The 20,136-nt window shown below is 46.5% G+C and overlaps 1 protein-coding gene across 4 annotated transcripts in view; it reads right to left on the bottom strand.

The window, feature by feature from the left end:
• ARHGAP26 (Rho GTPase activating protein 26) overlaps positions 1–20,136 on the bottom strand; it is a 457,022-nt gene that overhangs the window by 166,252 nt on the left and 270,634 nt on the right. For all 4 annotated transcript variants that reach the window (XM_051844367.2, XM_051844368.2, XM_051844369.2 and 1 more), the window contains exons 15-17: positions 12,822–12,909; positions 11,312–11,370; positions 9,620–9,725 (exon numbers count right to left, since the gene is read on the bottom strand). In XM_051844367.2, coding sequence (XP_051700327.2) covers positions 9,620–9,725; positions 11,312–11,370; positions 12,822–12,909 — 253 coding nt within the window. The remainder of the gene's footprint in view (positions 1–9,619; positions 9,726–11,311; positions 11,371–12,821; positions 12,910–20,136) is intronic.

The raw sequence follows: 20,136 nt of genomic DNA, 5'->3' as shown, positions 1-20,136 counted from the left end.
AGAAAACTCAGGATGCAACCCATATTGAAGTGCTGGCTTCAAGTCTCAACTTGACTCCTAATTCCAGCTTCCTGCTGATATGCATCCTGGGAGGCAAGAGATGATGGTGCAAGTACCTGAATCCCCTCCTACTCACATGAGAGACCCAGACAAAGCTATAGTGTACTGGCTTCAGCCTGGTCCAGCTCCAGCAACTGTAGGTACTTGAAAAGTGAACCACTGGCTGGAAGATCCCTGATTCTGTCTCTCTGCCTTTCCAAAAAAATAAATAAATAATTTTTAAATAAGTAAATACAAGTTTCTGATACCACTGTTATCATCTCCTTTTCCTGATAAGAAAACTCAGGCACAGAGAAGTAAAGTAATTCATGTCCAAGGTTACGGGGAGAGATCAAAATCAGAGAGCACAGCTCCATAACATTTTTAATCACAGTGACTTCAGACCCAGCAGATGAATTTCAAGTACTTAGAAGCCTGCCATCCAACCAGATTTAAGTCCCAGTCATTGTGCAAATGAGCACCACAGATAATGCTCGCCATGCCAGGCAACGGGGCTGCAGCAAGAGAGGAGGCCAGGCCCAAGACTGCCAATCAGCCCACAGAGAGATCCAGGGACTGAATCTGCTCCTTGGGCCAAAGCAGGAGGAACAGAGGCCCTGCTAAGGGTTGGCAAGAAAAGCAGCAGAGGCAGGACAATGTTTGCTGAGACTCTCAAAACAATCAAGCCAAGACAGTGTGCCCCCCACCCACCTCCCGGAACTTGACAGGGAACTCCAGGGGCTCCGAAAAGGAAGAGGTGAATCAGAAAACAGGAAAGTCATTGAAAAAAAAAAAAAAAAGACATCCAAACAGAGGGGAGCAACTCAAACAAACAAGGGCCCCAAATCAAAGGAGCCCCCAGTCTGCAGGAGCAGTCACAGCTGGAAGTCAGGCATGGCCCTTTCAGAAAGGGCCGCAGGGCCTGGACCTGTGATGTCACAGACTGCATTCCTTGAACTCAGAAATCTGTTGACTTGTGCTTAAAGCCAAAATTTCCAACTCCACTGCCATCTCTCTCCCCAACCTGAAGGCTGGAAAGCCACAGAGCAGAGACATTCTTTTGTAGAAAGCGAGTGAAAGTCTGGCAGCGGGGTGAAGGCTTGAGCTCTGATCTCGTCTTCTGCACTTCCATTAATTTAAAGTGCTCAGGGGCCTGTTTGCTTTAAAATATGTGCTTGTCCTCTTTGCAGTGTCCCTTTAAATAGATTTTCCTTTGGCTCTGCCAAAAATAGCTGGAGAAGGTCCTTTGAGAATCCCATTCTTAGTCTTAAAAAAATACACTCTTTTCCCTACCCCATGCACATAAATAGGCCTGGAAGCCGTATCTAGGGCTTCTTCCAGAGACCTCCAGTCTATCAGAAACGATAAATCTCTCAGATGAAGAAAGAAAAGCGCCATGCGAGGCCCAGCCTGTTTCTGCTTATTCATTTATGGGATCACTAAATACGGCCCTCCTCTTTTGGGATGGGCACACAGGAAGGCCAGTGTTGAAAATCCAAAGGCCTACACCACAACCAGGCAGCTGGAGGCATGGAAGAAGCTGGCCAGGCCCAGGAGACAAAAGGGGCTGTCAGAGACTCTGCAAACCAAGCAACACTCTTCCTGGAGGATAGGGTGTGGCTGCTACTAAACTCCAGCAATTGTTAGTGCACGGATTGGATCTCACTTTGTCAAGCAAAATCACCCCTTCAAAAACTGATGGAAACCCAGTTAACTTTTTAAGACAGCAATCTGAGGACAGAACAACCAAGCAGAACACAAAGGTGGGCTTCTATGAGCTTAGGCTTTGTTTGCAACCTCTAGGTAAGAAATAAAGACAACAGGGGACCAGCGTCGTGGCACTGCAGGCATCCTCTGTCAGAGCACCAGCTAGAGTCAGGACTGCTCTGCTGGGCTCCTGATCCACTTCCCGTGCTCCTGTGCCTGGCTACAGTGCTTGGGCCCCTGCCACCATGGGGGAGACCTGTATGGGGCTCCTGGACCCTGACTTCAGCCTGGCACAGCCCTAGCCTTTGTGGCCATTTGGGAAGTGAACCAGTGGATGGAAGAAAGATCTCAACCTCTCCCTGTAACTACCTTTCAAATAAATAAACAGAAATGAAAGCAATAAAGACAAGGGAGACTGGAAGCATGTGATCGAGCAGGAGTGAGAGAGACACCTGGCAAACTGTGCGCCAGGTGGAATGAGATGCACACTAGGCTAGGGGCGCTCAGGAAAGGGAGCGGGCACCAGCAGCAGGAAGGACTGCTGTAGGCAGTGGTACTGGAGCCGCAGTTAGAAGAATGAGGAAGCCTTTGGCAGTGGGAGCCGGATGAGGGGCCACCCTGGGTGGAAGTCAGTGAATTTGCAAAGGTAAAATGATGAAACAAGGAAGCAGATGTTCAAGAAGTGGTGAAGAGACGAGCCACATCAGCCCAACAACTACTCATGAGTGTCGACTGTGCACCATGCAGTTAGCACGCAGTGGTGGTTCTGGGAGACAAGAGGAGGCTGCAAATCCCTGAAGGGCCTGGTCCACACAGGCCACATCCAGGATTTTATCTTGAGAGCAATGGGGAAGCTGCTTTTAAAGTTTTTCTTAGGCAGAGAAACCACATGTTGAGATTTGCAGTTTTCAAAGTTCCTTGGCTGTAGAGCATGCGCTCTGTGGGCTGGAGGGGAGCCATTGCTCCAGCGGCCAGAGCCACCAGGAAGAAGGGCTTTGCAAACAATCTGCGACACATGATGGCGGCTTGGATTAGGAAGGCAGTGACGGAGGCAGCAAAAAGCCTGGATGGGAGGAGGGGTACAAATCATCAGGACCATCAGCTCAGGGTAGGAGCCAGGGACTAGAGAGCGTGGTCAGTCAGGGTGGCTCCAAGGGGTTATCAGGCCACACAGCCAAGGGAGAGCAGCCAAACCATCCAGTGCCGGCAGCAGCGGGCAGCCATGGGGTGTCGGTGGTTACTGGAGAGAACAAAGGGGTTGAGGAGCCTGGGGGTATGGCTGAGGGAAGGCAGCCAGAGCCCTCACAGGAGCTTCCCATCTTCGAAAGCCATCATGTCAGAAGAGCCGTTCGCTCTGAATGTGCTTTCTGAAATTCCACAGCTATTTTGTTTGGACTCATCACGATGGCAGAGATATAACGAGCTCTTTTTGTGTATTCCACAGTTCATCACCACACTCTTATCCTCCTGGCTTAGAGCGACTGTAAGAAATGTGTTAATACTAAGAATCAAGGCTCACTTACTTGTATCCTGACCCCTTCGGAAGAACTTCAAGGAATGCTACCTAACCACCAGGGCCCGTCCTCCTCGGTGCCAAGGCCTAGCAGTGATTTTCATCATAACCACAGGCATTCGCACAGGAACCCAACTTACTGTTTCTAGATCATTAAGGAAACATGAATACATCCTTTTTAGTTTGCAGGGATGTCTGGAAGTACTCAGACTTCAGCCAAAGAAATGACACAAAAAGAAGGAAAGAAAAAGCAAGGTACTGTATGTCCTGGGACTCTCCAGATTTTGATAAGGTCTTGCTTGTATGAGAACTGTTGGCCACATGGTATTCTTTCATGATTTCTGCATTTCTCAGACAGGCGCAACACATAACAGACCATCAAAGCAAATGACAGACCACTGGGTGATGAAAAGAACCACAAGGAATCAGCTGGAAACAATGGGACTAAAGTCAACGGAGTGTTCTTCGTTGCTGTCTCTTACTATCTCACCATGCCCACATCTTGTGCTTGAGTGCACCTGTACCCACACCACAGATGGACTCATCCCTGTTCCAAATTGGCCTTGCATACCACATGCCTTGACTGAGTTAGCACACCAAGCCAAGATCTCTCCCTAAACTCAATGCTCTTGGTTGAATGTTACTTAACTAAGACAGTAAAGAAAAGGGATGCCGAACAGGGAGGAAAAAGGATATGAACTCATGGCAAAAACAAATAGATTCGCAGACATGGCCAACTGCTGTATGGTGTGCACACAGACTAAACCTGTGGCGGGGGCAGAGTCCTCAGCGGCCTGGGCCTTATTTATTTATTTATTTTTTATGTATTCATGTATTTATTTATTTACTTATTTTAGAAAACTTTTATTTAATAAATATAAATTTTGAAAGTACAACTTTTGGTTTATTGCAGTTCTTCTCCCATAACCACCCTCCCACCTGCAAACCGTCCCACCTCCTACTCCCTCTTCCATCCTATTGTTCATTAAGATTCATTTTTAATCATCTTTATATACAGAAGATCAACTTTATACTAAGTAAAGATTTCAACAGTTTGCACCCACACAGACACAAAAAAGTATAAAGTACTGTTTGAAGACTAGTTTTACTGTTAATTCTCATAGTACAACACATTGAGGACAGAGGTCCTACATGGGGAGCAAGTGCACAGTTGACTCCTGTTGTTGATTTAACAACTGACACTCTTATTAATGACCTCAGTGATCACCCGAGGTTCTTGTCATCAGCTGCCAAGGTAGTGGAAGCCTCTTGAGTCCACAAACTCTGACCTTATTTAGACAAGGCCATAATCAAAGTGGAAGTTCTCTCTTCCCTTCTGAGAAAGGTACCTCCTTCTTTGATGGCCCCTTCTTTCCACTGGGATCTCACTCATAGAGATCTTTCCTTTAGGTCATTTTTTTGCCACAGTGTCTTGGCTTTCCATGCCTGAGATACTCTCATGGGCTTTTTAGCCAGATATGAATGCCTTAAAGGCTGATTCTGAGGTCAGAGTGATGTTTAGGGCATTTACCATTCTATGAGACTGCTGTGTGTCTAGCTTCTGGGCTTTATTTATCTTAGGGTGGACCAAGGGTCCAGAAGCAGGGTTGAGGGGCAGTAGTGATGAGTTTCTCCACGCAGGCTTTTCAGGGGCTTTCAAACTTGGGAAAGAGTGCAGAGTGTGGGGTGGAGAACAATACAGGATGTGGGACTGAGCTGGTCTCTTGAAAGAAGGCAGGGGTAAGGAGTAAAAGGGAATTTTATCTACTTTCAGGCAAGGAGCTAAAATGGCCAAGGCTTATGTCCTGGTTCCATCAAAGACTACTTGCAATAGACACCGTGGGCTGACTGTTCAAAGCTTTGCTTCCATTCCGCTATCCATGCCCCCACAGGTGGCTCAGGCAAATCCTGCTGGACACAATAATCGGGGGAGGGGGAGGGAGCCTTCCCCTTGCCGACACTTGCTTCCAGCCAATGAGATGTGGTCACAAGTCTGCTGGAGGATGTCTTGGGAAAGTATCATCCTAGCTCTTACACAGATATAGAGCACGTTTCTGCCCATGGGAGGCAGTCACGGGTAAGGATGTGGTTATCATCCTCAGGGGCTCGCCAGCACTGTGAGGCTGGCTGGGCAGGAACTTGGAAACAACCTGGGTCCTTCGTGAGCCAAGAAATGAACCTACTTTTGGGACTGTGTGGGATGACACAACAGAGCTCTTCCCTGTTTAAGCCACTGGATTTTCTATTTCATACAGCCTAAAGCATCCTAAGTGATACAGTGTCTCTTCAGAGACACAGGACAGGGCTTGGCCTCTCTGACAACACCCTAGCAACAAAGGAATAATTGCTATGAAAAACGAAAGAGGCTGAGATTTATTCTTCAGTAAGTGTTTGGGGAAAACCAGCTGTGAAAAGGTATTTTTAATAGCTACTCCTGCTGTATGGCAAGTCTCCTAAAACCCTCCCGCACAGCATAAACAGCTGTTATAAAGTTAGGATGAGCCACACGAATGGCATGTGTGGGGATATACAACATCCTCGGAGTCATCACAAGATGCAAACATGAGGAAACTACCATGAAATTAGCCTCTATTACTCACCCACTCATTTCCCTCCACAATTGTAACACTTAGAGTTTTTCTTTCTGGGTTCTGCTCCCCACCACCCCATCTGATGAAAACACAAAATCACACACAACTGGAAGGCATCTCAGAAAAGGGAGCCACGGGAGGCAGAAGGCCGTAGGTGAGACGTCAGCTGGGGTGGGCTGTCTTCATGCTCACAAACGCTGTATGAGGGATTTCAAAACCAAGTCATTGGCTGAAAGCCCAATTTAACACAAAGTCAAGCTGCAAAGATGAGAGATGTAAAAAGGATTTTATTCTGCTAATTCAATCATAACAATAAAATCTTCATTTTGAAAGCACAGTGCTGAACTAATTCTCCTATTTCTAATACCCTCTCCAATCTCCATCCATATTGCTCTTAATACCATTTCTGTCCCTTAGAACATCTTTACACAGAGCCCATTTTCTAGGCTGGTGGTTCTCAATGATTCTCTAAGAAATAAATCAGAAACCTGGATTTGTCCCGGCAGAGACGTGACTCTTTCAGCCTCAAAGGTGCACAGAAATGTCAGTGTAAACCAGCACCCCCAGGTGACCCTAACATGCCTGGGGACACGTGTCTCCAGACTGTACACTGGATTCTAAGAACCAAACAGAAAATATCTCATTCTCATAGCAGACTTAAGCTGGAACAACAGAAATATGCACAGGTTGCCTGTAATTTTTATGTCTACTCTGAGGTCTGAACCAAACCCCACATCTCTGATTTGGATACACCCTGGTAATCATTTGCTTCAGAGGTTTGGAGTTTTTATCTGCCTGCCCCCACACGCATTGTACTTCTAAATGCATTTTTGCTTGGGATTCATTTAAAAATGCCTTAACTCTCCTTAACAGCTAGAGGAAATCAGTTTTGGAAAATGTTTCAAAAGAGCCCTTTACAAAATGCACAATGCAAAACGTCTTCCCTTTGAAGCAGAAGTCTGAGATGCACAAGGCAAACAGGAGGTAACCAGAGAATTGAACGCTGGGTTTTCCAGCAGAAGCAATCCTGAAACTGAAACTGAGGAAGGAAGCTGATCACTGAGTGGCCCAGAGTTAGCCATACCCTAGGGTACACCTGACCCAAGAAAACCAGATTTAGATAAAGCTCTTGTCCTAAGTTCACTTTCCCCCTACTGCTCTGTTTTAAAATAGAGATGGTGCTGTAAATCAGAGTATAGAGTTTAAGTGGAATCTTAGAGCTCCTCTGGGTGCCAAAGAATTTTTTCAGACCTAAATAAATACTCTTCACTGGACTTAGCAGTACTCATTTACATCCATCTCTGCAAGGACATTTAAAATCCGGAGGTAAAGAACACAGCACGTTGCGCATTGGTGTTTTTGTATGGTAACACCAGCTCTGACCAACTCACATTAGAGCCTGACAGCTCTCCCATACGGAGATTTCTTGAGAACTTGATGAAGACAGAAATGCCAGGGAAACAAAGAAAATCATTTTCAGTATCAAAGATGGGATTTACCACCACTCCAGAAATGCTATGAAATCAATCAGCCCAACAACAAAGTTGGCTTGAACTCCTTAGAAGGCAACAAGTCAAGGTCACAGCTGTACTTTTTGTATTCTGGGTGTTCCATGTCTTAGATAGGAACTAAGGGGGACTAACTAACAGGATGAAGGGAGGAGAGGGGGAATAAAGGGAAAGAAGCCACATACCAGTAGGCCCAACTCTTTGAGATCTACCTTAAAGGTTTCAGTTTCTCAACTGTTTTCCCCCTTCCTGGAGTCTTAACAGTCCTCAGGGCAATTTACATCCGGGAACATTCAACACAGGCTCTCTGGACACCACTCACTCTAGGTCTCCTCAGTCCAGTGAAGCTCTCATTCCCACTGCAGGGCTCGCAAAGACTCCCACAGCTTTCAGCTGGTTCCTAACCCTTCTGTGCCAGCTGCTCCCAGCAGGCTTCCAGGTCCCATAAGACTCAGGGGCCACAGTCACGCTCTTTCCCATGCCTGCTAGGCTGGAATGTGCGCCTGAACCACCTTCTCTGGGGTGGGGGGCAGGTGTGCCCCTCAAGGGTGCCAAGTTCTGCAGTTCAGACAGAAACTAGGTTTTTTGTTGAACAAGTGCCTGATTTGGGGTGGTGAGGAAACGACACCCAACTGCCAACCCAGAGCACCTGGAGTCACTTTCCAAAGCCAAGTTCCCATGACTTTAAACATACGCCATCAGGATTCGCTGACATGTTTTCAGCATTCTCCCTGCAAACCTGCGTGCTGTCCGCTATGCTTCTCTCTGACCATGCAATTCTTTTTTTTTTTTTTTTTTTTTTTTAATTTTTTTGACAGGCAGAGTGGACAGTGAGAGAGAGAGACAGAGAGAAAGGTCTTCCTTTGCCGTTGGTTCACCCTCCAATGGCCTCCTCGGCCGGCGCGCTGCGGCCGGCGCACCGCGCTGATCCGATGGCAGGAGCCAGGAGCCAGGTGCTTTTCCTGGTCTCCCATGGGGTGCAGGGCCCAAGCACCTGGGCCATCCTCCACTGCACTCCCTGGCCACAGCAGAGGGCTGGCCTGGAAGAGGGGCAACCGGGACAGAAACCGGCGCCCCGACCGGGACTAGAACCCGGTGTGCCGGCGCCGCTAGGCGGAGGATTAGCCTAGTGAGCCGCGGCGCCGGCCTTCTCTCTGACCATGCAATTCTGATAGGGCCTGGCAAGGGAAACAACCGAGCAGCCCGGGCCTCCACTCAATTGCTTCTCACCGACATTCAAAACACTCTTGTTTCTTCATCACACCCACTGAAGTCATTATGATACCCATACGGTTTCCCACCAAAATGCAGTATCAAGGGCTTGATGGCAATATGAAAACCAACCAATATAACCTCCCTCAGATGTGTACCAGCTTATCCCAAAGAACTGCCTAAATGGCATGAGCAAAGTGCTGGTGAGGGCCAAATGTAAAACACAACGGCTCAGTAGAGTTTAGAGCTTAATGACTTGGGTTGACTGCTATACTCCTGTTCTGTGTCTGTGCCCCAGCCTGAAAACAGGAACACTCCATCAAAGTCAGTGAAAGGTTAGAACTTAAACACAGTGACTGGCATACTGAGCGAAGTCAGCGAGGCCATTCTTAATGGGTCAAGCAACAGTAAGCACACAAAAATTCAAAACCATTCCAAGAGTATAAATACTCCTACCAGGAAAATCAGGCTCCCACTGAAAGCTTTGATTATCACAAATGGCAAATGGGTCCTTTCTTCTTTTAACTTTTGCAAAGGCTTCAATATAAGTAACTTTTACAGTCACTGACTTCGTGGGTCAAGGAAAATCTATTACTTATAGTTGACAGAGGAAAAAGCTAAGGAATAGGAGACCCAACAGTTTCAGAACAGAATCAGCTGCACAGTGTAGGACTCCTTCCTCCAAATTTAAGTTCCGTAAACCCACAGTGTATTCTTGTTTGTTCTAGAGCATCATAAGAACAACTAAGTCCTGAAAACTCTATGTGGCTGGCCCCGGATCATCACAAGAGCAATAAATTACGCCCCTGCATACGCTGCTTGGTGGCCTGCTTCTCTGGGCGCTTCCCCAGCAGCCCCGCGAAGGCCGCCTGGCATTTGCCGCTGTAATCCACTGCAGTTAACATTTCACACATTTCTTTCCTAAGCCTCCAGCATACCTGATGCAACAGCGGGAGACAGAAACATAAGCAGAACCGAGACCAGCTTTTCTGCTAAGATAAGAACTTTCTGGGGGTGAGCAAAAGGCCAGCAGTCAGTCATAAACCTACTTGGCCAAGTGGTTCATGAGCAGCTGTAACATCTGCCGATTTTTCTCTGGGAGCCGATGAACCAGGCTGTGGATTTCAGAGACCCGAGTCTCCTGGTTCTCCAGCTCTGTGAAGGAAAGAGGGAGGTAGTTATTTTATCACCGTCATGGCTACACCACTTTACAAGACAAAAATCAAGGGAAATCAAAGAGTGGGCACTAACACACGGAGAAGTTCTCCGGGTTTACAGGGTATCTTGTGTGTGTACCGCATGACCGGCACGACCAGATCTAGAAGTCCTTCGAGTGGTGCTTTCTGTAACAGGGGTCAGCAAAATAATGACCATCACAAAACTCCAGCCAAGATGAGGACATGGTGGGATGGAGCCAGCCAAGTGCATGCCCAGGGCAGGAGGCAATGCAGGCGCAGCTGGCTCCCTGGAGGGACGACTTCATTTCAAGGAAAGAAGGAACTGTATGCACTTGAAAACTGATAAACAAACCTTACGTGCACAGCATTGCAAGGGGCTCAAATATCAAAATAACGCTCTGAGACAGCATCAGAGGAATCAAAGGAAATGCCCATGATTATCAAGTTACGCATGAGGACCAGCCTGGGAGAAAGCGAGCAATGGCAGATGCGAGGTTTAAAGCTGTCTGCCATGGTGTCACCTGTATCCTGGCTCATCGTGTTCTCTTGATGAACTTGTGGAAGTGGCTTCACTTCTCTGTGAAATGGATTGATGGCACTCATCACATCTATTTATAGGACTGATGTGACGTTTAATTAGAGAATGGTTGCTATGGGTTTGGAATTTCTCGGAGCAAGAAATCACATAAACACCAGCTTCACTCCCAGCTTCCACCCATGGCCTTGTCGTCCCTGTTTTATGGGGACAACTATGAGCAGAGAAGGCCACCGGAACATTAGGTTCTACTAAATTAGGCCAGTAGTACAGGGTAAACAAACCCGAAAGGCTAAAAGAAACCAGGGAGACGCTCAAGCTATTGACAGAATAATACCGTGAGGCTTCAGGCCAGACTTAAACCTGATAGAGAACCTAGCCGCCCCCTTACAGGAGGCCTCCCCACATACACAGATTCCGGGATACTCAGGGCAGCCTGCACCTAAGCCCTATGTATTTTAATACAAGTAATATAACGCCAGGGACCTGGGTGATAGAGTTGAAGAATGATCAGAAGCTGTAAATGGAAGTCATGATGGAAAGAGCACTGTGAAGTTATAGAAAGGGTGTCATGTTCAGGGAAACATGTCCAATGTCCAATCTGGGCAATGTGCAATGTCTGATTCATTCTGCAAAATGCTACCCAAAGGCTGGAGGGGAAAAAAAAAACCCAAGAAGCTAGAAATTTTATCAGCAAAACTAGAAAAGTAAACTTGCTTTTCTCTCTTCTCTCCCACTATCCACCACCTACTTCTTCTCAAAAACAAAACAAAACACACCACCCCAAAGCCTCTCTCCTCCTCCGTAAATTCAATGTGGTAGCAAGGCCCTTATCCTCCCCGATTTGGTTTCATTTTTCATTCCATGTCAGCGTCTCCTGAGTATGTATGCGTGATGAGTGTGTATGCATGAAGTTCACATGCAGAACATGAAGGGGCAGATAATATTTATTTGGGGAAAATGACTGTTCTTTCCAACAGAAAACCCTAGTCTCTTCCTCTTAAAACGTTGTCAAGATTGAGACTTACTTGCTGCTTTGATGAAGCTTCTTTGAAACTGGTACATCATGAGCGGCCCTGGAAGCATCCTGGAAGAAAAAAAAGACAGTCTCGGCAGCTCCGCATGGCAGCCACCACAGTCCCATGGAACAGCGGCGGAGACACTGCTGTGCCACATGACAGCTCTCAAGGACAACCAGCACAGGGGAGTAACGGCAACTTGCTTCACTTCCCTAGGGAAAGGGTCCTGGGACTGCACCTCAACTCTTCACTCCCTCGCTTCCTCAGGGGGTAGATGGAACTGCGTTTCCCAGTCACAACTAGAAACATGCTAACACAAAGATCTAGCACACGCCAAGAATCGTGCACCCACGAGCGCATTTTAAGATGTGTCTGAGAAACAACCAGCTATCTGCACATTTGCAATTATCTGTGCTTCAACTCGTGACCTCCCAGTAGCTTCCTGGATCAGCTCACCTGGAAACACCAGGATGAAATGCTGTAGGTGGTTCTGGGATGAATGCAACCCAGAAGGCCAAAGAGCCCAAATCCCCGATGTTAGTTATGATCTAAGCAAATTCTACCTCTTAGGTCTGACTAAGTTCAACTACAGAACTGAACTGTCTTCCGATCAAATACCACACTTCGCAGCAGACTGCTTTACTCTTGGCTCAGATTTTATTCTCACTGGATTCCCTGATTCAGCTCTGTCCTCCCTTGCATTATGTCTCACACTTGACTTCAATGGCCCAAGAGCCAATCAAGCCCGTATCACTGAGTGCTGTTCTGCGGGCTTCCTTTTTTTCTTTCTAACCAAGTGCATCCTCACAAACACTGTTCAAAGGCTCATACCATTCACAATTACAATTTTGTCTATTGAAGACTAGACCCTGCTTTCATACGTAAGAACTATAGGGCTGAACTACAGTGTTTATAACCCTGCCCTTCTAACTTAGCAAAATTTCAGCCTCTGCATGAGACTGGAGTGCAAGGAGCTATCAATAACCAACCCATTAGCAGCCACTGGAGATAGAGAGAGGTAACAGTAATATCAGATGTGTTAATACAAGGAGAACAGTCCCTCCAGCAAGACAGAATTTTAGAATCTAAGTGGAAGGAGTCAAAAAAGAGTTCCATCAAGTTCTCATTTTAAAGGACCAGCATTAACAGCACACAAACCTGTCAAGATGCATGGGGTCTGCAATGCATTCTCAACAGATGTGACATCTGATTCCTTGTTTTCCTAACAGATTACTCAGGGAAGGCCATATTTCAGGTTCTGCTCAAGGCTAATTATCCCAGTGATTCTCATAAGGAGCAGATTCCTAAATCACTCGTGGCCGCTCAGTCTAAGGGCGACCCGGCACTCAGGGCCGATTTACAGGCACTCTGACCAGCTGAGCCAAGTGCACCCCCACAGAAGCCACCTCCACATCTCAGCCACCCACCCGGCAGCTCTCGGGAGGCAGAAACGAAAGTGCCTTCTTCCTGGTTTCACGGGAACTGGCTGGCACCTTGCCTGCAAGCGTGAAGCCCCTACCTCAGGTAAGTCTTCAGAGCACTGGTGATGGTCTTAATCTCCCACTCGGCGCAGATATCTGTTTCCGTCTCTGCAGCTGTTTTGGGGTCTAAAATGCAGAAAACACAGCTGATACACCAGCATGCGTAAAAAGCTCTCAACCTTATTAGCAATCACAGAATTCCCAATGAAAACAAAAGTGATGTGCACTTTATCTATCTAACTGGGAAGATCTTTAAAAATCCAAGTATCTCTTGCTGGAATAATGTAATAAAAGTGATTTAGTCATAAATTGTTGGAAGCAGCAGAGATACATGTGACAGTTTTTTGTTTTTTTTTTTTTTTTTTTTTTTTGCTAATTTCTTTCTTTCTTTTTAAAGATTTATATGTTGATTTATCTGAAAAGCAGAGTGACAGAGAGGGAGGGAGAGATAGCAGAGATCTTCTATCTGCTGGTTTACTCCCCAGGTGGCCACAACAGCCAGGGCTAGGTCAGGCTGAAGCCAGGAGCCTGGAATTCAATCTAGGCCTGCCAGGTGAGAGGCAATGGCCCAAATACTTGGGCCACTATTTGATGCCTTACCAGTTGCATTAGCAGGGAGGTGGATCAGAAGAAAAACAGCCAGGACTCAAACTGGCACTCTGATATAGATGGCTTAACCTCAAACGTAACATTTAACAAAAGCAACCTAACAATATGCATTGAAAATCTTCACAATATTTCTACCGTCTGAACCAGGAATCCAGTTTCTCACAAGCTGTTCTCAGGAAATAAAGCATGAGAAAAGTTATATACTCCAGAAATGAAAAGCACACACTATTTATTCATCCTCAGTGAAAAAGCAAAACAGGACTGAACCTAAGTGTCCGATGACAGACGAATGACTGTGCTTCCCTGATGGAATATTTTGCTGCCGTTTACATAACAGCAAATGGACAGCCACATCAAAAATGCCTGCATTATGTAATAGCAAGAAAAAAAAATCAAGATACAAAAGTTCATGACGAACTCAACCAAACGAAGGCTGGAAGGAAAGGCTCTAAAATTAACATAGAAGTTGGGCTAAAGTGGTGGGATTGTGGTTTTTATTTTTATATTTTTCTAAACTGTGAACGGTTTGATTCCATGACTTGATTTTTTTAAAAGCCGCCTTAACCCCAAATGTGCAAGGAGAATCACCATAATAATATTGGCCTTGAGGAAATCTTAGGTCTCTCTCGTGTGGCATTTCAGACAACTGTGTGTGTTTAAGTAACTGTGTGTGATCCAAGAAATGGAGAGAGAAGTTGTAGTCCTCTCGAGCAGCAGAGCCCGGGCAGGAGGAAGCACAGAGGCCTGTGCTGTGGCAATGAGGCATGTCCGGTCACCCACAAAGTGACAGGAGGGTGGCAGGATGTCTCGGGGCACGTGGGAGACTCCGGCTGCCTCACATTGGCTGCAGACCCTGCAAAAGCCCGCCATCTCCATCCCCCACCCCTTTCTGCATAGCACCCGATCATCATCAGCTGGGAGGCTCCCCTCGTCTTTCTCTGACTTCACAGCTGACAGATCAAAGCCACACCACTCTCCGCCATGCTGGTGCCTGGTTCAGGGAGGGCCGAGACCAAAGCCAGCCCGCTCACAGAGAACCTCGGCCTTTCTCAGGAGACAGGGGAAGAGCTATCTGTCAACTGCCAGGCTCGCCCCTGGGAGGTTATGTAACAGCCAGGTGCTACCATGTACAGCCCGAGGGTGAGCTCCACAAAGACAGAGAAATGGAGATAGTAGCTAGCGATGACACATTTTGAACTCTTGGATCCAGCTACGCCTTGTTAGTAATCAGCTGAACCAATAAATTATGTTTCCTCCTTAAGTCAGCTTAGGTCAGGTTTTCCATTTTTAATAATGCATATGCCATGATTATAGTGCACACCAGGTAAACAGAGACAGTCACTAGGCTGTCTCTTTTCTGGAGAGTCTCCAAGAACCCTGGGCCATCACCTGCTAAGCGGTTCCTCCCGCAGGGCCAAGAGCCTTTCAGCTGGAAAAGCAGCAAGAGCCACAGGTGAGCCAGCACGTTTTCCATTTACTGGGAAAGAACCCACTTTCACCCTGGTGGGAAGAAGCCAAATACTCAGTAATGGCTTAAGGATTTAGCCTGTAATCCCCAAGTAGGGCACGGATCCAGCTGGTACCTCCTGCTCTCAGTACGCTCCCCTGACGCCCACTTGGAGATAGACAAAGGCCTCAGCTCAAAACACGAAATGCTCCAAAAGGCAGAGCACTGTGTGGCATTCACAGGTAACCCTGGGCAATCATGAAGTCTTCCTTGTCGCGTGACAAGTGAAGGGAAAGAGCCCAAGAGCTTGGTCTTATTTCTAGGGCCCCAGAGTAATAAATTCCAGAGAGTTCGACCACAACCAAGGTCTGAAAGCTCAAAGGTGGGGTTTTCCTAACATCCAAAACCCTGGGTGGCACTAATGCTATCTCCCACCCAAAGCGGTTTCTCCCTGCAGCAGACAGTGTATCCCAAACCCTGTGCTTAGCGCAGCTCTGCTCCCACGTGAAGGTGCAATGGTGCATGGACAGCTGCCACACAGCACGGCTCCTGGACGCCAGGCGCAGCTTACTGCACATTTTTCTGCGAAACACTCCCATGAAGAGTGAACATGGGACTAAACACGCAGTGGCCGGCAGGTCTGGGAGTTGAAGACTGTTCCATGAATCACATTTAGCCAACTAATGATTAGCTTTCACTTATTTGGGTTCCATAACCACAGGAATATTGTGTAACATTACAGAGGGGAGTCAAGTCACAGTCCGGCTAAGGGGCTTTTTATAGCACTGATGAGGCAAGGCTCGGAACTTGAGCACGTCCATTTGAATTCATTTCATATCCAGACTAACGTGACCACAGCCTCCGAAGCTCCCTGACTTTCAGAGAGCATGGCCTGGGTCCACAGTCCCCCACTGAGGCGCCCCTCATTCAGTGCAGGGCTTCCTGGGGCTTGTGCAAACGTGGCACAGGCACGGTTTCCAACCTTCTCCCCGTCAAGCTCCTGGACCACATGCTTAGCAGGAAGGCCCTAAGCTAGCAGAGCAGTCCAGCGCACAAAAAGGCATCTTAGGGGTCCAGTGGGACAAGTATATCCCCTCTTCAGTGTGACAGCATAAGAACACAAAAACCAGACTGGAAGCAGGGGTGACACACCCTGGTCAGAAATGTCACGCTGGACCAGTTCCCGAAGAACCACCTAGCCCACCGCTGCGTTGCTCAAAGACATGGAAGGTCATTCTGGAGGAAATGAATGGGAAATCCATGGTCTCCTTAATCCTAACAATAACACATTATGATTTGGGGAGATTTATTTTTTTCTCTTTAAGTGAGAAGGCTAATACATGTACATGGTTAAAAGATATCAACAGAACTGGACAGATATACAGTAAAAGCCATGTCCATCCTACAATTATAAGCAATCACTATACCAGCTTTCGCATGTTTTTCCTATCCTGACAGTCAACGCACACACATATGAATACACGCATTTTAACACAAATGGAAGCACAACACACATGCCGGCTTGTGCACTATTTAACAATACTTTATGAAACTGATTCACATCAGCACATAAAATGCAGCTTCTCCACGACACACATAAACCATAGTCCGTGGAAATCAAGATTGCTCCCTGCGTTTTGCTGTGATAAACAATGATATCAACTACTGTTTCCTTGCACATATTCTACCTGAAGAAACAACCCCTAAAAATGACATCTGAGTCAAAACTCTGTGCATTTGAAATCTGGAAGATTTGCTCGAGTGTTCCTCCGATATCTGAGAGTCAGTCCTGCCCACGTGCTTGAAAGCAACAGGTAATCGAACACTCGGATCTTAGCCAGTCAGGCCAAAAGCATGGATCTCCGGTTTTGACGTATGTTTTTTTCTAGTGAGGAGTAAGGCTGAGAATCCCCTTCTGTGCGTGGGTGTGTTTTCAACGTCAGCTTTATCAAAGTGTAGTCACCCTTTATAGAAAGCACAGCTGCATATCTGACAAGCATACGCACTCACGTAAGCATCACCACAATCGAGATACAGGTATTTCCATCAGACCCCAAAGTGCCTGTGCCTCTTCACACTCAGCTCTCTCCCTCCACCTCCAGGCCCTGGCAACATCTTCACACAGCACTGCGCTTCTGAAATCCATCCACGCAGTTACATGTGCTGGTCGTTTAATCCTTTTATTACTTAGTATTCAATGCTATACATACGCCATCATCTGTCTACCCATTCGCAAGCTGACAGACATTTGGGTGGTTTCCAATTCTGGCTGTTACAAATAAAGCTGCTATCAATACCTGCGTAAAGGTACTTATATGAACAGTATTTTCATCTCTTGGATAAAAAATACATCTACCAAGGGGGGCTGAGTAAAAACAGCCAGGAGTAGAAACACCAGGAGTACTCGGGAGTAAAACATTCGGGATCACAGACAAGGGTTTCCTTTATAAGACATCATCAAATAGTGGTCCACAATGTTTGCGCCAATGTGCCCCCCCAATGCAGCAATGCAGGGGAGCTCCAGCTGCCTCACCTTCATGTCAACACATGATGTGCTCTTCTTTTTTTAATTTTCTTTTTAGATTTATGTATTGGAAAGACAGAGTTAGAGAGATGGAGAGAAAGGGGTGGGGGGGTGGAGAAAATCTTCCATCCATCTGCTGGTCACTTCCCAAATGGCTGCAATGACCAGGGCTGGGCCAGACAGAAGCCAGGAGCCTGGAGTTTCTTCCAGGTCTCCCACATGAGTGGTGGAGGCTGTTTTCTCAGGTGCATTAGCAGGGAGCTGGATCAGACATGAAGCAGCCCACAGGGGATGCCAGCACTGCAGGCAGCAGCTTAATCTGCTATGCCACAAGGCTGGCCCCTGGTGCTCTGCCTCTTCACTTTAGCTATTCTAGTAGGCATGTGGTGGTACATCATTTTTTACAAATGTGTGTATCTGAATTAATGATGCTGGTCATGTTTTCAGGTACTTTTGTACATTTTCTTTAGTGAACTGTTTTGTTCAAATCTCTTGTATATTATAAAAATTGAGATGCTGTCTTATTGAGTTACAACAGTCTTAAAAATATACATTCTGGATAAAAAGTATTTATCACACACATATCTTGCAAATACTTTCTCCTGAACTGTTGCTTGTCTTTTTATAAATATTATCTTTTTAAGAGCAGGATTTAATTTGAATTAATTTCCATTTATCAGATTTTTCTTTTATAGTCCTGCTTTTTATGTTCTAAGAAATCTTTTCTCAACCAAAGTCACAAAGGTTTTTTTTAATGTTTTATGTCATATTTATTTTTTAAAAGATTTATTTATTTATTTGAAAGCTACAGTTCAGGAGAGGGAGGGAGGAGGGAGAGTGATCTTCCATCCTCTGGTTCACTCTCCAAATGGTCACAATAGCTGGGGTGGGGCCAGCCCAAAGTCAGAAGCCAAAAGCTCCATCCACATCTCCCACACGGGTGGCTGGGGACCAAGGACTTGGGGCCATCTTCTTTTGCTTTCCAGGGTATATTATTGGGGGGCTGGATTGGAAGAGGAGCGGTTGGGACTCAAACTGGTACCTAAATGGGATGCTGGCATTGCAGTTGGCAGCTTAACCCACTGCACCAAAATGCTGGCCCCAGCTCTCATGTTTAGAAGTGTGATTCATTTCAAGTCAATTTTATAGATAGAATAAGGTAAGGATTCACTTCTGTCCATTCACATATGGATATCCAATTGTTCTAGTACCATTTGTTAGAAAGAGTGTCCTTCTCCAGTAAATTACCTTGACAGGTGTGTCAAAGATCAAGTGGCCATGTATGTGTGAGCCCTATTTCTGGGCTCTCATATTTGTTCCACTGATCTATATGTCTGTCTGTCTGTCTATCTATCTACCTATATCTATCTAGTCTCTATTCTATCTATCTATCTATCTATCTATCTATCCTCTCTGAAATCTCGAGCCCTTTACATTCTCCATCTCCATTACATCTTTCAGAAGAAGCATACAGAATACTATTCTCTACATACATGTCTTCATTTATCTTCCATGTAATTTCTTCAAGAGTAGAAATATTCACAAATTCAATAAGAAAAATTGTTTACCTAATTATCCTCTTTTCTAATTTCACTTACACACACACACAGCTCCCATCTGTTGGTTCACTCCCCAAATACTTGGAGCCGGCACATAATCCAAGTCTCCTATGTGGGTGGCAGAAGCCCAATTACTTGAGCTATTACCACTGATTCCCAGGGTCTACATGACCTGGAAGAGGCAACAAGGAGCCAGAGCTGGTTACCAACCCAAGCACTCCAATATGGGTTCCCTATCAAACCTAATTATTTTCTGACTTTGAAATCACACATCTTAAAAACCTTAGTCACTTCCCATTTGCAGTGAGGAAGCACACAACATTTCTGTACTACACTTCTGTTTTGAGATCCCAAAGCTCTGAGTGTTTCAAGTTCCTACCTTAGGAGTGCCTGCATGGAGCACCTAACAAGCAAAGATGATGGTGGTGGTGGTGGTGGCGGTGGCAACAGGGGACAGTGGTGGTGATGTAGTGGCGGTGGCAGGAGCAGGGAGAAAGGTAACTTTCCTTCTGTGGGACCTTGGGCTGTGGTTAGCAGCCAGCTCCCGAGCTTTCGGAAAGCTCAATCCTTCATCCAGTCTATTCCCTCCAAGTCAGGCCACCGTCTATTCTCCTCCACTGAGGGTCATGTGAGAAGCTGCCTCTTGGCTGCCTTGCTTCTGTTTGGCTGTGGCCTCCTAGGTCTGGGGTGGTTTCTACTCGTGCCATGTGAGCCTTTAGCTCTCAGATGGCATCATGAAACAAGGCAATTATTACGTTTGGATTCCTTTAGAAATAACGTCTTGACTGCTCTGATGTATGGTGCTCTAGGAAAAAGTGTAGAAAATGAGGAATACAGAAAAACAGAATGCAGATATGCATGGTCCCAGGGCCCCCACAGCCCCATCCAACACACACGATGTCCTGGAGCAGCTGGAGCTGTCCGAGATGATGACGTGGCCAATAACATTAGACTGGGGAACGTGAGCAGGGTCGCGTCACCTCACGTCAAGCAAGTGTTTATAGAAGGGGAAACATCCTGGAATGGCAAGGGAAGAACCACAGCACGCTTCAGGTTGACGGGGATGAATTCCACTTCTCCCAGCACCACGACCAGCAGAGATCAGTTCAGCTCTGGGGTCCACACCAACTCATGGACCTGAGAAGGCCAGAAAGCCGGCAGAATCACGTGCGGAAGCCTTCCATTTCCACGTACGGGGACGCCGCTCGACAGGC

The sequence above is a fragment of the Oryctolagus cuniculus genome, chromosome 6 (genome assembly GCF_964237555.1).
Source record: "Oryctolagus cuniculus chromosome 6, mOryCun1.1, whole genome shotgun sequence".
In the NCBI taxonomy this organism is placed as follows: Eukaryota; Metazoa; Chordata; class Mammalia; order Lagomorpha; family Leporidae; genus Oryctolagus; species Oryctolagus cuniculus.
The sequence above is the reverse complement of the archived record's forward strand: the minus strand, read 5'-3'. Positions and strand labels throughout refer to the sequence as shown.